The sequence below is a fragment of the Falco punctatus genome, assembly GCF_963210335.1.
Source record: "Falco punctatus genome assembly, chromosome: 6".
NCBI lineage: Eukaryota > Metazoa > Chordata > Aves > Falconiformes > Falconidae > Falco > Falco punctatus.
The window spans coordinates 13,820,417-13,843,369 of record NC_137585.1 but is presented as its reverse complement, the minus strand read 5'-3'; the positions used below and the strand labels follow the sequence as shown (position 1 = coordinate 13,843,369).

At 49.8% G+C, this 22,953-nt stretch overlaps 1 protein-coding gene across 1 annotated transcript in view; it reads right to left on the bottom strand.

Moving 5' to 3' along the window:
• WNT7B (Wnt family member 7B) overlaps nucleotides 1-10,335 on the bottom strand; it is a 115,867-nt gene extending 105,532 nt beyond the window's left edge. Inside the window, exon 1 of the mRNA XM_080393372.1 lies at nucleotides 9,409-10,335. Coding sequence (XP_080249498.1) covers nucleotides 9,409-9,491 — 83 coding nt within the window. The 5' untranslated portion in view covers nucleotides 9,492-10,335. The remainder of the gene's footprint in view (nucleotides 1-9,408) is intronic.
• Between the last annotated feature and the right edge of the window lie 12,618 nt (nucleotides 10,336-22,953).

Below are 22,953 nucleotides of genomic sequence, written 5' to 3'. Positions count from 1 at the left end.
CAATCTAATTATTATGTGCAGTGCTCAGATACTGTGATGAGAGGTGCCAATAAATGAAAACAACCAAAAACTGTAAAACTAGGTGATGTACCCTTTAGGTCATGGGAGCGGAGAAAAAGGAATTTACTATGAATCAGATGAAGCCATATTTATTTGCACTCCCACCCTCAGCCCTTTTGGTAACATCATAGTCCACTGGATTTGAGGCTACCCTGACAGATTTAGCAGTAGTCCACAGCAGTAGGGAATAGATTTAAGCCCTGTCCTTTGCTCCTTGCTCACTGTGCTATACAGCAGTGCTGTTCTCCATCCAGCAAAATCCTCCTCTCCTTTAAGGCTCAGCACAACAGGTCTGATTCAGAAATGTTCCCCTTCCTCTTCATTCCCCATGAATTTCTCACTCTGAGTCATTGGACTACAATATAACTTTAATGTGGAAAGTTTTGTGGGTACGTTTTGTTTTCTTTTAACTTCAGAAAAGAAAAGGTACAACCAGAGGGGGAAAAAAAAGTGTCTCATGGTTGAGAGGACTCTTTTAACCAAGGAGTCACATGGCTCCCTGGCAAGCAGCCAAAGGAGTCATGAGAGATGCTGCCATTCCCCTCAGCACTCCCTTAACCATGTCCTGCCTGCTACCCAGCCTGCCACCAGCCACCTCGCACCCTGAGGCCAGCCGCTCTCCTTGGCCAAGCCTTGCTTCGCTGTGCCTATGGAGGCTGCCTGGCTCCCACGGAAGGAGGAAGCACTGTCAGAAGTGATGCTCATGACTTTGGTAAGCAGCATTTTCCCTCTGCCCTCTCCCCGAGACTGCACTGGACGTGGGGGTGAAGTAGGTGATAGCAATGCCATGTTTCAGATGAGATGTAATCATGCTGTCTTTGCTGCTTGTGGTTGGAAAAGAGTCACTGAAAGTAATGATGTGGCACTTACGCCGTGTTTTCCATTTTCAAAGTGCTGTGGCAGCTTTCTCTCTCCTGCCCCTCCCCTACTTCCAAGCCATGCCAGCATTGTTATTGCCCTATTAAAGCTGTGGGAAACTGAGGCAGGCAGAAGTCAGGATACTGCTATTCAGCATCCCAGGCATTGGTCCAGTCTCAGACTTTGTCTTCACTGCAGAGTGAAAGCCACCATGGAAAAGCATCATCTTTAGAGGGGCTATCCTACTGCCCTCGCCAGGGTCCAGATTAATTAGAGATGCACCTGGGTTTTTTCAGATGCTTTCTTGCCTTGCTGCCAGGGATGTCAGGACTGGCGCTGGTCCTACATGTCCATACAGCTCTGCTGGGCGCTACATAGGAGCTGCTGCATTCCACCCAAGTGGTAAGTGAAATGATCCTTGCCCAATTCACCTGAATACTGGAGGATTAGTTCACTTATGATCCCTGAATGAAAGAAACTATTATTAAATAGTAGTCACATTTCATAATTATGTCTCACTTCAGTCAGATTAGGAGGGTGGATATGATATCCAGTCCCAGTACTTCAGCACTTAAACAATTCCAAATAAAACACACCTCAAATTGTTTTCCAGGCCCTACTTGCAGGAAGATAGTGGTTTATATCTTTATGGGCTTACACTTACTTCCAGCTCTGAAAGCTGGGCTGCCCCACAATGCATAATGAGCAAATGCTGCAGTGCTTTTGAAGTGCTTCTCCCCTCACAAAATAAATAAGGTTTTGTTTCTGTGTCAGCTCTTACTTTCACCAGAGGCCATAATGATTCTTTCAATAGCCCATAGAACTGATTTTGGGTTTTGTCTGACACGGCCTCCTATTAATATTTCTTTTGCTGTATGTTCTCGGGAACTATGGCCACATTCCCTTTAAATTGCATAATATGGCAGCCTGGGCCAAGGCTGTACTCAAATGGATACTGGAAGAACAAGGCTTGTGCTGACTTTTTGTTTGGTTCTCCTCTCACTGGCACCAGTGTCACTCCACTGAGAGCAGCAGCATCGCTCCCGCTTTATTAACTTGCTGAGCTGTGGACGTAACCCCAACGGAGAGAAGCCTTAGGCCCTCAGGGATGAAAAGACAAGATATAAGAGCTTCCCAAAATGCTACACAGGTCTACAGTGATGGCCGTCCAGAAGAAAATATTTTTGAATGCCTGCCTTGTGCATTCCAGGTATGTGCTGGTAGAAGATGCAACTCATCAGCATTATCTTTGCACCACAAATCTGCCAGGAAAGTCCCTAGAGTTCAATCCGTTTTGAAAGTGATGCCACTGATTTGCAAAAGGGTGGCTCTACTTCAAATTAAAAAATTGGGATATGCAGTAGAGTGACCAGTGGACTTGGTGCCACTTCACAGAGGAAAATTATTCTGCAACATGTTAAACATCTGAGGCTAGCTTTTGCCCTCATTTGCACACTTGCAATACCACTGGATGTCCTGTTTTTTCTTATTACTCAGGAACTCAGGGTGAAATTTGACCTTGAACAAAGAGCTGGAACAAAGAGTATTTCACCATGATGATTAAGTGGGATTTTTGCATAAACGTGAATTTTATCCTTTGTGGGTTCCTGCCACGAAGGAAATACGATCTGCAAGCATAGGCTGAAAAGAAAATAAATCTTCAAAACTGTAACTATGACATGGGTACAAACCATATGCATTATTAAAACTATTTCTAGAAAAAGATACAATAACTTTCTAATTTAACCTGTCTTTAGATTTTCTAAAGAAGATATGATTTTCTGTAAAATAATTATATGTGATAATCATTTTGCTATCAGGTCCTAGTGGAAGAAAGATATTTTTTTTTTATGATGAAAGCAATTATTTGGCCTTAAATATCTTAACTTCAGAAAAGATGCCTATACTCTCTTAGAACCGAATGAGGCATCTAACTTTCAGCTCCATGACACTGTCAAGAAAACTGCCTTTTAGAAGGAAGTCTGAGGGAAAAGTGTGGAAAAGACAACTCAGTGGTTTATCTAAGGGTTTGTCTTAGCAACATTTAGGCAGTAACAGAAGAGAGAAGTCACAGAAATATATTGCATATGGGCAGAAAAATTCACTGAGAAAACACTTTTAAGTCTCTATATCTTCAAGTTTGCTCTAGTTGAAGTATTTGCAACACTCCTTATGCATGTGCTGTGGCAAAAGCAAACACATAGGAGTTGTCTTTACAAGAAGTAGCCAGCAAGTCCTATGCAACTCTCCACAGTGGGGGGAAAATGTATCCTTTTACCTTTGGGGGAGGATTGAAGGGAAAGTAAAAGAGGAGAGGGTGCTAAGAACCCTTAAAGGACTGAAAGGCATTCTCCAGGAATCTGCCTTCCTTGGCTTTTCTTCCAGGGCACTCCTGTGTCTGATCTCCTGGTCTGTCTTAGCCTCCCAAGTAATTCTGGGCTTCTAAATCCGAAGCTTTTGGTGACAAGTTGGTTCAGCTTATTGCCAGGGTATTCACATGTGCATGGCACAGTCTTAGAACCCAGAAGTCGTGGAGATTCTGCTTTCATGTGTAGATATTTTGGTCATGGTTCTCATGACTGGTCCTCATACTCTTCTATGTAGAGTGCTGCTGTAATGCTATAGAAGTTATATTCCTGGGGCAGGTTGGGGTAATGCTGTACAGGAAGGCAGTGAAGCATCAAGGAGGAAAGACCAAAAACAATGAGAAGAATCAAGCAGGCAGGTGAACCTGGAGTTGCAAAAAGCCATCTGACAGGTAGCTAGCAGGTAGAGGTGTTATGCCATCATGCATGAAAGACACCAATGAGAGTCCATTGAGGGTAAAATGACATGCAAAGGTTACAGGCTGAAGAAATCAGGCTTGCAACATTAACCAGTTCTGTAACGCATGGTGTCAGCACATCTGCAGATCTCCTTTGGTCTGTAGCTGGTCCCAGCTTTCTGATGCTTGTGGTAACTTGGGAGGAGTAGAGGGTTAAACTGTATTTTGGAGGTTAGGAATCTCTCTGACAGCATTTTGGTCCAAATTACACAGTCCCATGCACTAAGAAAACACCTGGCACCATTCTACCTTTAGCATGCCACATTGCCAGGCACACGTGGTGCATTTTTTCCATTGCATAAAATGTGTTTATCAGTCTTAACTGTATAATTGCAGCTTGCTTTGTTTAGCTCTTTAACACCTCCTTTGAAAGATTGTCTTCTGAGGGATTAGCCTTGTTCTTTGATTAATATGCAAGCATATCTGCATTTAATCTTACCTACTCATCTGAATATTTCATGTTGCTTTATACCCACTTGTTACATTATGTTAGTAATGCAACACATGTAATAATTCCATACTGTCATCCTACAAATTCTAGATGCTTCCATCTTTCCTTATAATTACTGAAGTCATTACTTTTTTTCCATTTTAAAGCATGCTGGACATCTAATTGCCAAAACCTGTTTGCCACAAAGGATTAAGAGAGTTGCCTACATCGAAATGCATTTGGATTCAAGGATATTCAGAACTTGAATGCTTGGCCTAGCTCATGGCAGGGAGCAGGGTGGCCAGTCACAGATACACCAAAGCTCTGTGGTTTCAGACAGGGAATTTTAGTCTGGGTCTCTCCAAGAAATGGTGTACTCTATCTTCTAGAGCTACCAAGAAGTCATATCACAATCACTGTCCCATCTTTGTGTGGCTGCTTCAGTATAGGAAAATAGCCTGTATCAGGCAGGTAAGCCAAGCTCACAGTGATTTTGGCAGCCCAGCCCAAGCCCCCTTCCTTGTTTCTGCTGAGCAAAAGCATTAGCTTTAGGTGATCCTGAGAACAATCAATACCTTTTGGAGGTTCATCTGTTCTGTTTCTAAGCCAACACATCTCTGGGGCACAGTAAAGTTGAAGTTCCATTCCAAATCCTCTTATAGATTACTATTATTACAGTACCATGTAAAAGGAGTAGCTAAGGATCTCCACAGAGCTCTCCTCGGGCATGGGACAGTACACAAATAGAAGCTGAGAGAGCAAACCCACCCTAAAGGGTACAGAGTCTCAGTTGTAAGATGAACAAGGTGCAAAAGCAGGGAAATGATGGATTTACATCACAGTCCAGTGACTGAGCCAGAGACAATCCTGTTCCCACAGCAAACAGTTCTATCACAGAGGTCAATACAGCCTCGATCTAATGGGGATGGGAAGAGTGGACCAACCAGTGTAGCTCTGACTGTATCAGCTAATGTGGGAGCATCAGTCACTCTGGTTGATATGAACAGCAAAGCTATGCCTGCCCTTCCCTTGAAGGCTCTGCACTGCAGAGCAGGTTGGCTGTGTTCTGCTTCTGCAGCTCCCTCCTGCACTACACATGTCAGGAGACAAACTCTGGGGACTGTCACCAGCAGTCCTAATCTTTAGGGATTTAGGCATGAGTACTCCCCTGTAGGCATATGAAAAATACGTGTTTCTTCTAACCCGCTCCCCTTGAGTGTGGGGAAGCCCTGTTGTAAAGGCTGTGAAATTGTAAGGACGTGAGAGCATCTGCAGAACAGGTGCAAAACGTGCAGAGGATTTTTCTCCCTCTGTATTTCCTAACCAGTCAGTAATATCTACTCACTAATATAAATTATTTGCTGTATTGTGGTGTTAGAATACACAGACGCTTTGAAGATTTATGCTGCTATTACTACATACACACACTCTCTCTTATGAGTTACTCCAAATCGCTTTATAGCCAATAACTGAATTAACTCTGTCTATGTGCCAGCAGATAATCCCCAAAATAAGCTTCTTAAGAACCTACTCTTGTGTTGCTGGTGAATGCGTAAGTGCTGGTGAATGCCTAAAGAAGATGAACAGTGAAAGGAGTACACAAATGGAAAGTTAGAGTAGCACCATCTTCCTTAGAAGAAGCTAAATATGTATATGTGTACAGACACATGCATACTGAAAGACGCACTGCAAGAAACAGTGCCAGACAGTGTTATATATAATCCTGGGGTTTAGACATTTATACTAATTACATCAATATTATTAAATGTCAGGTTTATATTTTAAATATAAATATAAATAATTAAATAAATTAAACAAAATATGTCCAGAGCATTAAAATGCATAGATCATCCTACTACCAGCTGTTCTAGCTGCAGTCAATTTTCTTTTTCAGCAAGTCAGACACTAATTGCTTCTGGTTGTAAAAATGTTTACAGTGTCTCAGCGGGCCAAAGGTTAGTAGGCAATTGCGCCGAAGAAGATTACTTTATCAGATAGCATACCTACAATATAGAAATCACTTTTTTTAAAGGAGTTGGTTCTTTAAACTAATTTTGGATATAGTCTACTCCAATTTAACTTTCCTCCCAGCTAGCGCACACAGAACACTGAGGCCCCGGTGCCTTTTTCATTCCTAAAATGACATTTCATTTCATCATTGTCTTTTTCACTCTGAAAACCCACTTTCATCACGATGGGATTTTTGCTTTACAGCTTTCCTAGCGGGATAACGGAGCTGAGCCGTGCCCCCCCGCCTCGCTCCGCCTCACACACAGACACCCTGCGCTCGGTTCGCTCGTCCGCTAAGTATTGCGCCGGGTAGTTTCATCTCTATCCCTGAAGGACCAGCAACTCCGAAGCCGAGGAGTTGCTCCCGTAGCCCAAAGATGATAGAGATCTCGGGCAAAATTAACATAACTATTGACAGTCCATGGGAGCTCACTAAAGAGCAGCTTGGGAAGCATCCTCCCCTCCAGAGAGCGAGGGTAGCAGAAACAGACACCAGAAGATAATGCTCGAACAGGCTCTACTATGCTTTAATCTTCAAAAGCTACCATTAGTAAGCCAGAGAAGTATATTTACCCACAAGATAAACACCACAAGTTCGCTAGGCTACTATCCATTAGGCACTGAAATAACTCCTCTCTTTTAACTTTCCAACGGGAGCGAGGCGAAGCATCGCAGCGTGCCCGGCTGTCCCCGCCGCTGCTCCCGCGCCCGGGGGGCCACGGCAGGGGGGCGGCAGGGGCAGGGCACGGCCGAGATGGGCGAGCCCGGCCGGGGGCTGGGCCGGGGGCTGGGCCGGGGGCTGGGGCCGCGGGTGGCACGGAGGCAGTGCGGGGAGGGGGCCGGCCAGCCTCTGCCCGCCGGCACCGGGTGCGCTGCTGTCTCCCAGGGAGGCAACCGGCTCCGTCCCTCTGGAGTGATGGATGGAGGGAGGTGCGCGTTGCTTGGGGGCTCCGCTTTGTTGGGTTTCACCTCTGATCCCTTTCCCTTCTGCTCTGCTGGGCTGCAATAGCCACCCCGGCTCCGGCTCCGCGGGTCCAGCTCCGAGTGACCTGCCGCTGAGGGGATGAACCGGGGATGGCACAGGGAAAGGCGAGGGAGCATTATTTACCCGCAACAACTTCTCATTGTCGCGGAGCAGCGCTCAAAAGATCCCCAAGCAGTTCGCTCTAAATAAAGCAGGCATTGCTTCCCTTGTATTTCCCCTCAGCAGTCGCCTTAGTATTATTATTATACTTCTATAGCTTTTGCTTTCGGACCTTATAATTATGTCACACAGCAAGGGAAACCGCTAGCATCCCAGCATCTGGTGTGCGGTTTAAAACTTTTGTTTTAAGATTTGAACTATTTATAGAAGGAAAACTTTGTAGGATAGTAATTTCCTACGGTTTTGAGAAAAATATGGCTACGCTTATATTATAAGGGCGTATTTATTTATTTATTACGACTTCTTCCTCCTGCTTAAAAAAAAAAAGATAGCCCTGCAATTTTTTTTACAAGCTATTGGTCACCTACCAGCAGACATATCCCGCCCGTGAATAGAAACGGGCAGCTCTGGCTGAATTAAACCTAACGTGCCTCCATAAATCAAGCGCCTTTAAAAATCGGTACGCAAGACATGTGCATTTCATTAAGAATTAAGAATGTAGAAATAGGCGTTTAGTTTCTTTTTATGGGTGTGTTTATTCCTACTTTTCTTCCATAGTGGTGGATTATATTTATCCGTAGCCCACAGAAAATACGCACACGCACACACGGAGGAACACACGCACACGTGCTTGTCTATGTGCATGTGTTCCTGTGCATGCATAGAGAAAGGGAAAAAAGAAAAGATTCATATATATAGATGCACATCCAGTTCAGGGGCAGGAGCTCAAATTTTGCACCCGCTGGGGTGCAAAAAAGTCTGAGCTCGGTGCAGGGGTGGGAGAGAAGGGAAATCCGCCCGGACCCGGCAGCCGAGGTGAATGTGAGGCCGGGAACACCGAGGCGGGTTTTCCACATCACCGACCCCAGCTAGCCCGAGCCGAGGGGAGCCCCTCCGCCGGGCCCCCGGGCCGGACCCGGACCCCCGCTGCGCTCCCCGGAGTCTCCCCGGGACCGATCCCCGAGCGCCGGCGCGGCGGGGCACGCCGGGCTCCGGCGTGGGGAGATGCTCGGGGGAGGGAGAAGGGTCCCTGCATTAAGCCGGCTCCACCGTCCGGGGGACCGGCCGCCCCCAGCGCCCTCCTCGCCCCACGGCTGCCCCACAGCCTGGTCAGGTCTCGCCCGGAGCGCAGAAGCCCTTGACAGTTCCCCGGCAGCCCCTCCGGGCTCCGGCTGGCGGCCTCGGCCGAGCCCGGCTCCCCTCGGCACCATGGCTGGCCGGCGCGGGGACCCCGGCCCGCCACCCCCGCCACCCTAGCGCGGCGCCCGGCGGGGACAGAGACCTGCCGGGGGACCTGCAGGAGCACGACGGCGGACACTCTCTCCGCAGCCCTCACGGACTAGCCCAGCCGCTACTTATCCACCGCAACGTTAGATACAGATATAGATATTAAAAAAAAGAGACCGAAACTCCTTGCAGTCCCACCCACCGACTCTCATTTCCCCCACCCCTACCTCCACCCCCTTCCTCACAAGGAAAAGGTCCTGGAGCCAGCTCTAACCGCGGGACTGGAGATCCCTCCGGAGCAAAGGCAGCCGGCTAGCAAGCGCCTCCGCGGCCGGGGGCATTTCCCCGGACTGCGGGGCTGGGGCGCTCGCCGCCGGCCGCAGCAGCCCCGAGCTCCTCGGGATCTCCGCGCAGAAACACGCTTCCCCCGGCGAGCGCGAAGCGATGCCCATCTCCGGTCTGGCGGGAGGAGGAGTCGGGGTCGGAGTCCCCAGGGGAGACGCCGGCCGCTCAGTGCCCCGTTGCCCCGCCGCCCTCCAAGGTGCGCCGCCCCCGCTGCGGGCACGCCGGGCCCCGGCCTCGCCGGCGGGGCAACCCCGGGAGTTACCTGGCGGTGTGCACCTTCCCCTGGCAAAGTCCGACCGGCGGCGCCGGCACCGCCACCGGCACAGCACCTCCTCCGCCGCCGCCACCACCGCCACCACCATCCTCACCACCACGCACTGCATGGAGCTGCCGCCCGTGCTGGCTTCTCCCGGCTCCCTCTGCTTTGCGCATTGCCCCTAGGTAGCTGCTAGCGGGGTCATTTCAAACAGTATTTTGAGAAGAGAAAAAAAAAAAATCTGGATCACTTACAGGTAACTCCCACTGGTAAGGATGAGGAAAATCTGAGGGTAATACACTGAGAGTAACACACTGCGAGATGAAAAAAGGATCATGGCTGAATCCCGTTTACACTCTTGGAGTTCGCTTCCTTGGTTATTCCTTTCTGGCCCCCCCTGGTCGTAATTCCCCACCCTTTTTGGTGTCAGCTGTGGCTTGAATCTGAGTTGGAATCCAGTCCCTTGGGCTTGGGGGGGCTTTGTCTGTTTGTTTGTTTGTTTGTTTGTATTGTTGTGTCTAGTATTCCCCTGGTGCTAATGCTGCTCCCTGTGCAGAGTATATGCTGCTGCTGCTGCTCTCGCTGCTGCTGCTGCCTCTGGGCTCCTGCCTGTCATGTCTCAGTGGTTGGAAGTTGTTACAGTGGGTTCTCGTGTTGGAATGAGGATGGTTTAAGGGATTTGGATGGCAGAAAGTGCCTCTCTCTCTCTCTCTCTCCCTCTCTCTGTAACTCTCCTGAGACTCGGGGCTGCCATTGGGCAGTCAGTCATTGCAATCCGCCTACTTTTTTTCTTTCCCTCTCCCTCTCCCTCTCTCTCTTTCTCTCTCTCGTGGTTTTTTGTTGTTTTTTTTTCTTTCTTTCTTTTTAAAGGGGAGGATGACAATGGAGAGACACTGATCTAGCCCGGGATGCAATGAATCCGTGCGCCCTGGCGGAGCCCTCTCCGCACGCCTGGCTCCGCGGGGCGTTGTGACAGCCCCCCCTCCGCTCGGCGAGCCGTGGCACCCTCTCAGCTCGCCGGGAGAGATCCTGAAGGAGCTGGCAGCTCCCAGCTCCGCTCTCGGTTAATTGCTTTATTATGGGCGGCTGTCCCAGTTCCCCTGAAGGGTTCCACCGGCCCTCTAGCCTCGCAGGGGTTTGGCTGTCATTGTCCCCGGTGTTGAAAATTAAGCTCCGGTTTCAGGGGAATCTATCCAAAAAAAAAAAAAGCGTATCTGTTGTAGTAGCCCGCCTGAGTGAGAAATAAAGACATGTACACGCGTAGCTTCCTGGCGAGATTGAATTTCGCGTGAGGGAAGGGGAGGGAGAGGACTGGTGTGAAGCAGCCGGGGTAGGGGGCGAGCGGAGGGCGCCCGGGTCCCCGCACCTCTCGCCGCTCCGGCAGGAAGAGCTGTCGTCTCCTCTCTTCACTTTCCCTCTCTCCTTCCTGAGAAGATGCCAGCCCGAAGAGGCGTTTCCCGGCAGGTTAGTTGCCTCTCCCTGCCTTTTCTCCTCCGGCCCCTCGGAGGCGCGCCCCGGGGGAAGGGATGCTCGACCCGTCCCGCTCCGGCGGGCGGGAGCCCTTCGCCCCGCGTAGCCCCGACTGTGCAGGAGACGGTCGCTCTTCCTCTTTGCCTCGTGAGCTTTTGTCCTTTTTTTTTTTTTTTTTTTTTTTTTTTTTCGGAGGGAGAAAAAAAGAAGTTTTAGTGGTGGGAGAGATGGTGGAAAGACGTGGGCTGCGGATGCCGGGGCTAGGGTTTGAAAACGAACCCCGAAAGCGAAACGTGCACCGCAGATAATTTAACACAAATGCAGCCGAAATGAGCAAAAACCAGGCTCCGAAGGCTCCTCGTCCGTAGGATTTCTAAATGTTCGTCTCAGGTTAATCGACTAATGACTCAAGGAGTTTTCTTGGCCAACAGCTCTACCAAACACCCTGGGAACACCTCCTCCAGCTAACCAGTCCCAGTACATGGATGCTGCTGCCTCCGTGACACAACGAAATATTCCTTCAGATAGAATAGGAATTGCAGAGCTGGTGTAAAAACGTTGTCTGCCACCCAATATGCGATAAAAATCTTTTCGGGATTTGGTTTCATTTAACCACTTTCATCTACAGGTTCAGTACAGACGCTGGGACAGTCAACGTCCTTTTGAGAAACGCTGATCTCGATTAACAAGACACAGAAGCTTAAGCCTTTCAACGATTATTTACATCCCAGAATCGTCTTATTTATAATTATGTAAGATTCTAAAACCGTCGTATTTATACTTCTTCAAGTGTGCGTGTGCGTATGTATACATATATATAGACACACAGATGTGTATCTCCTGTAATGCCCGTTCTTCCTCTCAGGCATGCAGGCTGTGGTTGGGGCAGCTGTGCTGAACGTGAACTGGGAGAACGGGTAGCCACTTTTGATGTTTTATTTCTAGCATTTGTTCGGCTTCGGATATATTTTTAAATGTGCATCTGCTTTTAAAGATGTGCCTGGGGGAAAGAAATAATAATAATAATAAAGTCATTTGTAAAAATGCAATGTGAATGCTGGTGCTGGAAACCTTCGAACTGGTGCGGGCAGAATTTGACCCAGCCCAGCTGAAACGAAGACGGTTTAGCAATCTCCAGAATTTTTGGATCAAAGCTGGTTTTATCCACAGCTTAGCTGTGTAGGGGAAGGCAACTTGTATAAAAGAAACCAAATCGTGCCGTTTCTTTTCGGAAAGTTAAATTTTATTCTAAAACCACGGGCCGGTTATTACGTCGGAAAATTAATAGTGATGATGATGATGATAAGAATAACCTGCTAAACTCCATCCAAATGGTTTCTATATGTATGTCAGCCGGGGGTACCGAGAAGCGCACTTGTTTTGTTGATTGAAGCCGAGTATATTCCCTTCAATAAAATGGTGTGGCACTGGAGGCGAGGGTACTGTTGGTAACACCTAATACGGAAATTTCAACATCTGTCGTTCCTTCTTCCACAAACACGTGTATTTTGGACAAAACAGAGGCACAACGGCACTGAAATGGTTGCTGACACCATAGTCGGGCAGATGAACCAGAGCAAGCATGAATGAAGTATTTCCTTTTTTTTTTTTTTTTTTTTTTCTCTTTCCTTCTTTCCTTCTTCTAACTGTCTGCTGCGGCTTCCTTCTTACCCCAAACCTGGAGAGTGTCCGGTGCAAGAGCCCGTCAGAAGCCGGTAAGAGCTCGGAAGGTAACACCCGGTAGGCAGCACACCGGACTCCTTTCTGGTCGGAACCGAGTATTTCTTGTATCTCACCGAGCTGCAAGTCTCGTCCCAAGGGAGAGAAAGGGGGGCAATGATGAGTCTCTTAAAATGAGCGGATGTCCGGCTGGCGGGGAGGGCGAGGAGAGGCGGCGGCAGCGGCACAACGAAGGATGCCCGTGGAGGGGCCGGGGAGCGCAGCGTCCCGCCGAGGGGACCGTGCCGGGCAGCCCCGGTGCCGTAGCCGCACTGTCCGGGGTCAGAGCGTAAATCCTGCCGGTCTCCTCCCGGGGCCCCCGCGGCCTCGCCGGGGCTCCCGACGCTGCCACGTGGTGCCCGCCGTCGAGGCTGCGCCCCAGCCGCTGCCTGCCGCGGGGCCGGGGGGGCGGGCCGGGCTGGGCCGGGCGCCGGGGCTCCCCGCGGCCGGACAGCCCCGGGGATGGGCGAGGGGAGCGGGATTTCGTTGGCGTGTGCTGTAAACGCCACAAGGACAAGGCGAACCTCGCCGTAGGGGCGGAGAGCGGGGCTGGCTGGCCCGTTCCCTGCCGCCGCGTGCCTGGGAGTCGCGAGAGGGAATGGCGTGCTCCGGCCTCGCCAGGGTGGGCCGGGGGGCCCGGCGCCCACAGCCTTGTGTGCCCCTGGCTCCGCTCGGCTTTGCCGCACGGGGCCGGGGGAAACATCCCCGCCGCCCCCCGAAGGGGTGCCGGCGCCTTCCGTTGCTCCCTTGGGCAGCGCCGGCTCCCACCACCTGCATCCCACCAACCGCACCCTGACCTCCGCCCCGCGGGGGAAGGGGGTCCTCCCGCTCCCCGTAGCGCTGCCCGGCTGTCCCCCTTCATTCCCTCCAGAGAAGACAGAGAGGAAAAGGGTGGGGTTTGCCCCAAGAGCCCTCATCCGAGCACTGCCCTCGGCTCCGTCTTTTCCAAGGTCACATCACTCATCCCCAGCGCATCCGCTGTCACTTGCATCTGTGGTACAGCTGTGGTTTTTAACTTCCGACGTATTTATTAATTAAACTGGAGCCGAGTGCTCTGCAATCTTCGCAGGAAATATTTCTGTTTTAATCCAGCTGCTAGCCGAGGTCAATATTTGGTGTGATCTATTTTCGCGAGAGGATACAGAGAGTCAGCAGGTTGCAGACGGGTTACGCTTCGCTGCCTGAATGAAAACGTCATCGACAGAAATATCAAGGGATGCTTCACCTCACGCCTCTCTCTCTCCAGCAAACTCGAGGATAGGGAATAGAAATGGGAACAACGGGAATTCCCTGAGAGGAAGGACTACCTGAGCGGGATCTTGCTCTCTCCTCCTAACTGGACATAGCGGCTTCTTTACGTGTCACCCCCATGGGACATCCCTCGCCCCGTTCAACAGCCGGGTGAATACTTAATGTATTGCGTTATTTTCTCGCCCCTCTGTCTCACGTTTGCCACTGAAAGTGGAGCTTTTAGCACGTTTTATTAAGACGTGAACACGTGCTCCGCAGCAAAGGGGGGAGAAAAAAAAGTCTGCCAAGTCTAACCTCTTTGCTACAGCTGACACAATGGCTCTCTCCTTCAGGCTGCAAAATAAACCTAATGCACTGGAAGACAAACTACGTTTTATCTGACTTCATCTCCTCCACCCCCCACCCTCCGCCTTTTCTATGCAAAAAGCTCACTGGAAAAGGTATCATTACACTCAGAGGATATGGTTTCAACAAAATGGTAGTTCCAGTGGCTGATGAAAGAGGAAATAATTGCATCCCACATGCCTAACCTAGAAGTAGCCCTGGATCTCAGAGCAAATTTATCTCCTATTGTTCAGAGAAAGTGAAGTATCCTCATCACCTTACAGGCACGGTGATGGATCTGATAGGGTTTCTGTAAGGGCTTTTACTGTTCCTGCTGTCCACTCAGTTTTACTTCCAGGCTCAATCCAACAGCATTCTTGTGATTTTTTGCTCTGAATCCCCTTCTAAAATAGCCACAATCAATTTCGAAAAGATATCTGCTTTCCAGGCTGCAACATGTGCCCAATCTTCCGTTCCCTTTAAAAATAAAACCGCAGTGAAAGCGAATAGCAATATCATTACCCTTACTTTACAAAGATTTTTTTTGAGCTCGCCTGCCTCTCTGCGAGGGATGCGTTGTACCAAGTCCTCCAGCTACTGAAGCAGATGGGGTGCCCCCGTCATCGCTTCATTTATGGATACACAGCCTCACCAAACTCACTTCTCATCCAAACCCCTGCCAGACTGAGCCGGGAGGACGACAGAGCCCATCGCTATCGACCACAGCTACGACAAAGGGCGGCGCAGGTATTTAGCCCCGCAGAGGTTAGGGCACTGAAACACCCTCCTGCCTCCAGCAGGCAGGATTTGGGGTGACCCCCGGGCATGGGTGTCTGCCAGGGCAGGGGTGGGCGCGGGCTTCTCACCGGGGGCGGGGCAGGGCAGGGGGCAGTGTGAGGGCGTCTCCCGCGCCCCCTCCGCGCCCGCGCATCCTCCGCGGGTCTCCGGCGGGGCAGCGCCGCACTCCGCCGGCCCCTGTGGCGGCACCTGCGGCTGTGGGGGCGGGCCGAGAGCCGCGCCGAAAATAAATGAATAAGTAAACACACAGAGGGGTGCAATCCGGCTGGTGCCCGCCGAGCGATTTGCTGGGGACCCTCCGGGAGGCAGCCCCTGGCTTTCGCCGGCGCCCTGCAAAGGAGGCAGCCCTGCCCTTGCTGCCCGCAGCTGGGGGAGCTCCCGGGGCGGGGTCACCGACCCTGCTTGGGCAGCGCCGCTTCCCTTCTCACCCCCGAGGAGCACGATTTAATTTCACCACCACCCCGGTGTAACATTAATCCTCCGTTCTGGCGTGCTCCCCGTGGCAGATTCCCTACCTTCCCCCGCCAGCCCCCTCCTTTCCGCCACTGCCCGGGCTGCTGGCAGCGGGGCCGGGGCTCTCCCCGCCGCGCACCGTGCCCGGAGCAGAGCCCGCGGCGGCGGCGGGGCAGGCGGGCTGCCACCCCCAGCAGGTCCCGGCGGCCGGGCGGGCAGGGCCAGGCAGCTCCCCGCTTGTGGCTGCGCCGCTGCCCTCCCGCTCCGGGCCGGGCCGGGCCGCTGCTCCGTGCTGCCGGCCGGCCTGCCCGTCCCTCCGAGGAACTGCCCCCGCAATCCCGCCTTTGGGGGCTGCCCTTTGGCTCCCCCTCTCTTCCCCCTATTGATTTCCAAGATGGGAAGAGAGCGTTTTTGGATTACAACTCACCTTATGCATTCTTGATCATTAAAAAAAAAATCCCGCAGCTATGCAAAGAGAGGATCTTTAAAGAGTTTGTAGCTCGACAGGTAAGGACTCGGCTGGGGCTCAGGAATGTGGAAATTCAACTCAAGTCAGCCTACTGCGACGAGCAATATTAATAAGGGCATACAGGTACGGGGGGGGACAGGCAGAGGGAGAAACTTGGCAACTAAAATAACAGAGCGATCTCCATCGCGGTGATCAAATACCGAGGAGCAAACAGTGGGCTGCCCGGGAGCCCCCGCTGCCAGCCGGCCCGCGGGCCCCAGCCGCTCCCTCCGGCGGAGCCCGCTCGGCTCGCCGGCCCTTCAGCGCGGAGGCAGCCGGACCAGTTGTCAAGTTAATTTCAACACGTCCGTGTGATGGATAGAAACGCAAATTGTGTCTAGGCCTGCATAAAACAAATCCCTGAGTGCAGGTTGAGAGCAGGGATTCCCCTCCTCCCGCCCCTTTCGCCTTTTAATACTTCAGCTCTGCTCTATTGTCCCAGCAGCAGCAGCTCTCTGTCAGGCTGGTTTGTTTTTTGTTTTTTTTTGCTTTTTGGTTGGTGTTTTTTTGTTGGGTTGGTTTTTTTTGGGTTTGTTTTTTTTTTTCCGCTGAGGGTTCTGTACGCCAGAGATAATATTTAAGTTCGCTTAAACAGTACAAAATAAAAGGATCCGTCACCACCCGCGACCGACTCCCTCCAGGCTCAGCGCTGCCGGAGCGCCTCGTCGCTGGGCAGCCCCGCAGCCGGGCATCGCCCGCCGCGCTGCCCCGGGACCTGGGAGAAACACGGGGGTGCTTCGGGGGGCTGCCACCGCTGGGACACCCAAGGGAGCGGGGTGGGGAGAGAGAGAGAAATCGTCACCTTTTTTTTTTCCTTCTTCTTCTTCTTGGGTTGTTTTTTTTTTTTTTTTCCTTTGCGACATTTTGTTCGCAACTCTGTAATAGCGTGACCCAAAAGCCAAGGAGATTTGTCGTGCACAAGGACTTACCCTAATTTGACATAGATGACTCCAAAGCATAGAAACACGTAGAAAATCCACTTCCGAAAGTTTCTGTGCATGATCTAGAGAATGGACTGAGCCATAAAAAATTGCACAAAAAGTCGAACTGATCTTGTCGATTAAATCCCAGTCAAGAGCATTGCTGAAGCTACCCAGGAGCAAAGCCGGCCGAACTGTAAAAAATCCACACCGTGCAGACAAGCAGCTCTTCCCAGAGCCATGGTGACCGAAACCGGCTCCAATATTAAAACTAGAGAGGGAGGAAAAAATAGAAAGAGCTGCTCAAAACGGTAAAACAAAAGCCCAAGACAGACAGTCTGAGGGAAAAAATGAGCAAGCACTGATCTTGATCAACTGCCTCATAGAGCCCTGAAGTTCAATGTGTTTTTACTTGTTCTGACTTCCCCAGGTAGCACTACGTATCTTGCAATCTATGGCTCCAGGTAGGAGGATCTCTCTCTCTCCCCCTCTTCCTCTCCCTCTCTCTCTCTCTCTCTCCTGCTCTTCCCCCCACCCCGATGTGTCAGGATCTAATACATATCTTATCTGTCTGTGTGCATGTGCATGTGTGAGTTATGCGTGTGTTTGTGTTTCAGAAGGCACGTCCTTAAGCCGGAGTGTTGGGAAAAACACAAGAAACGTATCCAGTAAGGGAAATAAAGGACTCGTCCTCTGAAACCGAAGCATTTTTTCATTTCCTCTAGTATGGTAACGCGGCTGGAATTGCAATGTATGGACTTCGCAAAAGAGATTGTTAACACTTTTTTTTTTTCTTTTTTCTTTTTGCTTTCTAATCAAAAAGAGGCAGGCGTTAACCCCCGTTTGCTTACAGCTCCGTAGGCTAAAAGGCGATGTGTCTGTGTGTGTCAAGGCTATTTCTCTTTGGCCATCCGAACCTGCTGTACACAAGCGCCTGTCACTGGATTTGAATTCATTTCCACTCCACAGTAAGAAAACATTCTTCCTCCTTTAAGAAACACATATACTTGGCTTTTAACACGAGTTTAGGATACTCAGTTTGCTGCTCCTAGGGAGATTAACTGGCAAGACAAAACCTCACTTCGTGTTCAGACACTAACAGTCATGCAAGGCTTCCTTTTCTTTCTGCCTGTCTTTCTTTCGTCTGTCTTTTCTTTCTTCCTCACTGATTTCTGAGCTGCTCACTTTATTCCTGTGTTCTGTGGAATTATCTATTCCAGTCTACTACACAATGTGTGCCTGTCTGAAGGCATATATCTACATGCATATGCACGCTTAAATAACACTCAAATACACGTTTGTGGGCTGTGGTAAATTATATAGATATGGATAAACCCGTGCACCTATGCCCACTTCTACACATACATTTATATACATGTAGTAACAGTAAGCAGAGATAGCTCCAGGCGTCTCTCGAAGAGAATCGGCTAAACACACACCAGTGAAGGCTGAAAGGAAAGCAGGCAGTGACAAGCAAGCAAAAGAGGCTGAACACAGAACTTCATCGTAAAGTATCTATCCTGACGGAGAGCACAAAGGATTTTTGAAAGCCCAGCCAGGCTGCCGTGGTTGGAGAGATGCAGTGTGAAATCGCAGGTCATTTTTAGATGATTCCCACAGGCAGCGCTGCCCGCACCTTGCCATCACCCACCCTGCTCTCGGAAACGGGGTGTCCTGGGGGCTCTGCGCGGGGATCCCAAGCCGGTCCCTGGGAAGGGCCAGCGGGAGCCAAGCGGGACAGAGCAGGGCCCTGCTGTGGGGAGGCTCACGCCGGGCCCCCCGTGCTGCCCACCCCACCGCCGCCCTCTGCTATCTCACCCTGCTGATCGGTTTCGCTCTGCCTTTCCCCCCGCATTCCTCACGTTTTATTCTTTAATAACCAATGCTCCAGCTCTTGCAGGCACCCAGCCCTCCAGACCGCTTCTGCTACATTTTCCCTGATATTTAACTATGAACAATTTGTCCTTTTAAAATGCTGAGTCTTCCTTTCACACTCTTTCCCTTGTATTTAAATGCCCTTTATTCTTTCCCGGCCCCCCCGATCTAGTAGTTTTGGTTTTTTTTCCCCATCCCCAGTGTTTTATTAGGGATTCTTAGACAGGCCATGTTTCCCTTTTGCAAAATCATTTCTCCAACAGCCTCAAAACTTTACGCGGAGCTGCCTTCAAAACTCTTCGACCGACATCCAGAGGGCATTCAAGATGCAGCACCCCTCCACATCCCCACCTCTGCCGCCCTTGCCCCCTATTTTTCCGGTCTTTGAAGCCTGTGGAAGGCGAAGTCCCCCCCGAGAGCCCGCGGGTCGCGGAGCGGACGCTGCCCGCGGCGGGGCGGAGGCGGGCGGCGCGAAGGCCTTCCCTCCGGCGTGGCGGGCGGCGGCAGGGCCGAGGCGGCGGCAGCGAGCAGCCGCGAGGAGCCTCTGCCCCAGGCCCCGCAAACGCCGGCGCGGCGCCCTTGCCGCGGAGAGCGGGGCCGGCTCTGCCCCGGCGCCGGGCGCGGCCGCGTCCCGCAGGGTAACACCGCCACCCAGGGGCGGCAGGCGGCGGCGCTGCCGGGGCGGGCCGGGCCGGGCCGGGGCGAGGAGGGCCCGGGCGGCTGGGCGAGAGATGCGGGGGCTGGTGGCGGCGGAGGGTGCAGCGGGGGCTCCCTGTTCCTGCTGTGATGGGCTCATCCCGAGCCCCGGGCTCTGCCCTGCACCCCGGGCCCTGCAGGCCGACTCCCGCCGCGGCCGCTGGCTCCAGGAGCGCAAATCCCGGGTGCATCCCGTGGGGGCCCGCTTGGCTCTGCAGTGCCCCCCACCCGGGAGCAAACCCCAGCGTGGGTCTGGCAACCGGCGGGGGGGCGCCGTCTGCGTACAGAGACTAGACCCTGGCCAGCCAGGCAAGTTAATGAAGGGGCTCAGCAACACAACTCTTAGTTGTTAGGATTCTTCTCTAAAGATCACTTAATACGTGTTCATTTGCCTTTTTTCTCGCAAGACCCATGGAAGCAGGACTGATTACCGCCGTCTCTTCCAACCCTGTGCTCCACCAGCCTAGTGCGTCCTCCTTGCTTCTTTGAGCTAGTGAGTATTCCTCATCTTCCCATGCAAAGCCAAGAAGTTGTTTTTAACAACAGAAACTAAACTAGATTGTGTCTAAACTAGCTTGGAGATGCCATGGTTTAAAGGGCAAAATCTTTCTGTACTTTTGACCCTTACTCCACTGTTATCTTCAGCTAATTGATTTGAAGATGCTGGGCTGGGGAAAAAAAAAGATAGATTTTCTTTCCTTCGAATATTAATTTAACTATCGCTGAAAGCTTAGGCTGAGGGTAAGATGATTTCATGAAGCTTAATTCTGTGATTTAAGAAAAAAACAACTGTAGAATATTAAAATAGCTAATTCTCACATTAGCATTCAGAAATTCACATACTTAATTTTATAGGCAAAATGTGTGAAGCTCGTTGAACTAATTTAAATAAATATCACCTTCGTAATGCTAAAAGACTTCCTGAAAATAAGGTAATATTCATAAATACAGAACCATTGGCAGATGTGAGCTGAAACCATTTGCTGAATGCTGTTCTAGTGCACGATCATAATTCATTACTCATCCAAAATAATTGTCGTGGCAGCTGATACAGTTGATTGAAAATTCAGTAAGTAATTTTTCCACCCATTGATCTTCTGCTGACAAAGCTTAACATTCACTCCCCTAAACCCACAGAAGGACAGGTCATCTATACCACACTGCTGCCTGGTGCCCATACTTCCCCACAGCCTTTTGATAAAATGGCTCCTGTGGTTAAATATTTCAAAAGCTTTTTGGACTTCTTCAGCTTTCAGAATCCATCACAAATGCATTTACCCCCACTCCAACTGAAGAGGCGTTTCCTGCACCGAAGGTGGAGAACCCAAGTGATCTTCAGGTTTGCCTGACAGCTTAGTCAACAGGAGGTTACTACTGGGTGTGCCATTACTTGGGTGTCAGTCTCTTAAAAAAAGGAGATAACAGGAACGAGATTCACTGGCCAAGGCATCGGTCTTATTTTATTCCAGACTGCACAGCACCCATACTGTGCCACAAGGGACACTGTGCTGTTAGTCTGATCTGGGCTACTATGGCTAGTAGGGCCTTACAGACAGGGGGCTCTGTCCCAGCAGAAGGAGGAATCCTCACAGCATGAGGAGAGAATGACCACTGTAAAGGTCTGTAAATGGAAGTATGAGCAGTGTAGCACAGGAAAGGAATTTTAAACTGTCAGTCACAGCTCACATAGTCTTCCCTAGGGCAAGCACAGTGTTCAAAGTCAGAATGAATCCCGTGAAATTTCTGGAGAATGCAGACAACAGGGATAGTTTTCTCCGCGACAGGCTGCTTTACGTGCCTTTCTCTTCTTTCTGTACTGCTCAGATCAATCACAGGTGACTAGTGTGCTTGTTACAGGTCCCAAAGACAACTACAGGGAAAATCCAGCTGCATTTATCCCAGCCAGCCACTGTCTGGCACTGTTGCTCCATGCAATTGTAGATGAAGGCCCCCATCTAACCCTAAGAAAAAAAGTGAAAATGTTCCTCAGGGAAAATATACAGAGTATATGTGGTTGAAAAAGAAAGAGAGGAAAAGAACTAAAAGAAGAAAAATGAAAATAAGAATACAAAGAAGGGTATCTTATAGCTGACCATGATCTTACACATGATTTATACATGTTCTTACAAATGTATATGTTAAGTATATGCATTTAGTACTAGTTTTTAGTATTTTGTATATGTATGTTACCAGACCTTTGCACATTAAGTTTTTTCTTAAATTAGTCTCTCTCATTTATACAACTGCTTCCTAGGTCTAAGATGCCCATTCTTTCTGAGGGACTACCAAACCCACTCTCTGTCTCTAGGGCTTTTTTTAAGACTTGGGATGTCCTTCAGTGAGTTTCTGATGCCCAGTCCTGTTCTCAGTCATCTGGCATTTGAACTTTGATTCAGGAGAAGGATATGAAACTCATCTGGTGAGTGATTATGCTCTTGGGACATACGATTGGCAAGGTGTCCAGCACAGCACCAATTAATGGCAATAAAATCTTTGCACCAAGGTCAAGGTTCGAATCTGGTCTGACATAGAAACTAAATGCCATTGCTACACTTAATTGGTCTCTCACTTGGTATTACACAAAACAATATTTGTCCACAGCTTTGATTACCAGTGGCTTTCATCTCTGTGCCTTCCCTGTTTTCCATTCCCTGTTTCTCTCCCTTTTTTCCTTCCCCCTCTTTTATATGTCACTGCCTGGAATATGTTCTGCTTCTCAGGGTAACTGTCTTCCTGTAATTCCTAAGCCTGCTAACATGTCATCATTTTAGCAGACACCAAATTAGATTAATAAGTAACAGAGGTGTGTATGCTCAGTTGCTTCATATGTTTCACATTTCCAAGTTAATCCTCATTTGAAAACTGTTGCTTACTTTTTGTTTTGTCAAAGCTGAGGGGCATTGGGCAAGCCACAGAAATGTATAATTGGATACATTATATGTGTCTGGGGGTACCAGCATGACGTGGAACTAACAGACTTTCTCACTAACTCCTCCCTTGCTAAATGGATCTTTATTGGCTTTGTTGCACTGGACTTCTCATCATTTTAAATTCTTTCTTCTGTTCTGCATGAACTGGCTTCTTACTTCATTGGCTAAGTTAGTCTGAAAGATTTTCTGCAGAAGAAGGTTCAGCAGTTGAAGTGGAACATGGCTTAGCAATATCACATAGTTGCAAAAAAAGTTAAATGCTCTGAATAAACTGGTATGTTGTATGTGAACTAATCCTTTCACTCTTTGCAGCACTGGGAAGGCTAGACTGATGAATGAGCTGTGTCTTCTGAGCAGCATACTTCAAGGATATAGATCAACTGGAGGTGACCCAGAGGTGGAAAATAGGAAGATGTGTAGAAGACGTGATCCATGAAGAAAAGTTGAATCAGCTGCGTTTGTTTATTTTGCAGAAACATTGACTAAGCAGAGAGAGGATAATAGTCTTCAGATGTGCAAAAATAGCAAGGTAAGGACTTGTACACAGACGCACGGGATGAATGGATTTGAGCAGCATTTAGAGAAAATTAGTTTAGGAATTAGGGAAAATTTCCCCAAGATTTAAGATTAGGTGAAGTAGACATCTACAGAAATTTAGTTGTACAGGATCCTACCACAGGCTACAGGCATCAAGGTCCCTCTTAGACATGATGACTACGATTCTGTGACTCTGCTTTCAACCACTGTGCTATGAAAATTCTATGCTTCATAAAGCATGGTGAGATACAGAATAGACCTTCTCAACTTACTCTGAAGGAGTTTCAGAAAGCATATAACTTGACCAAAGGATATTGT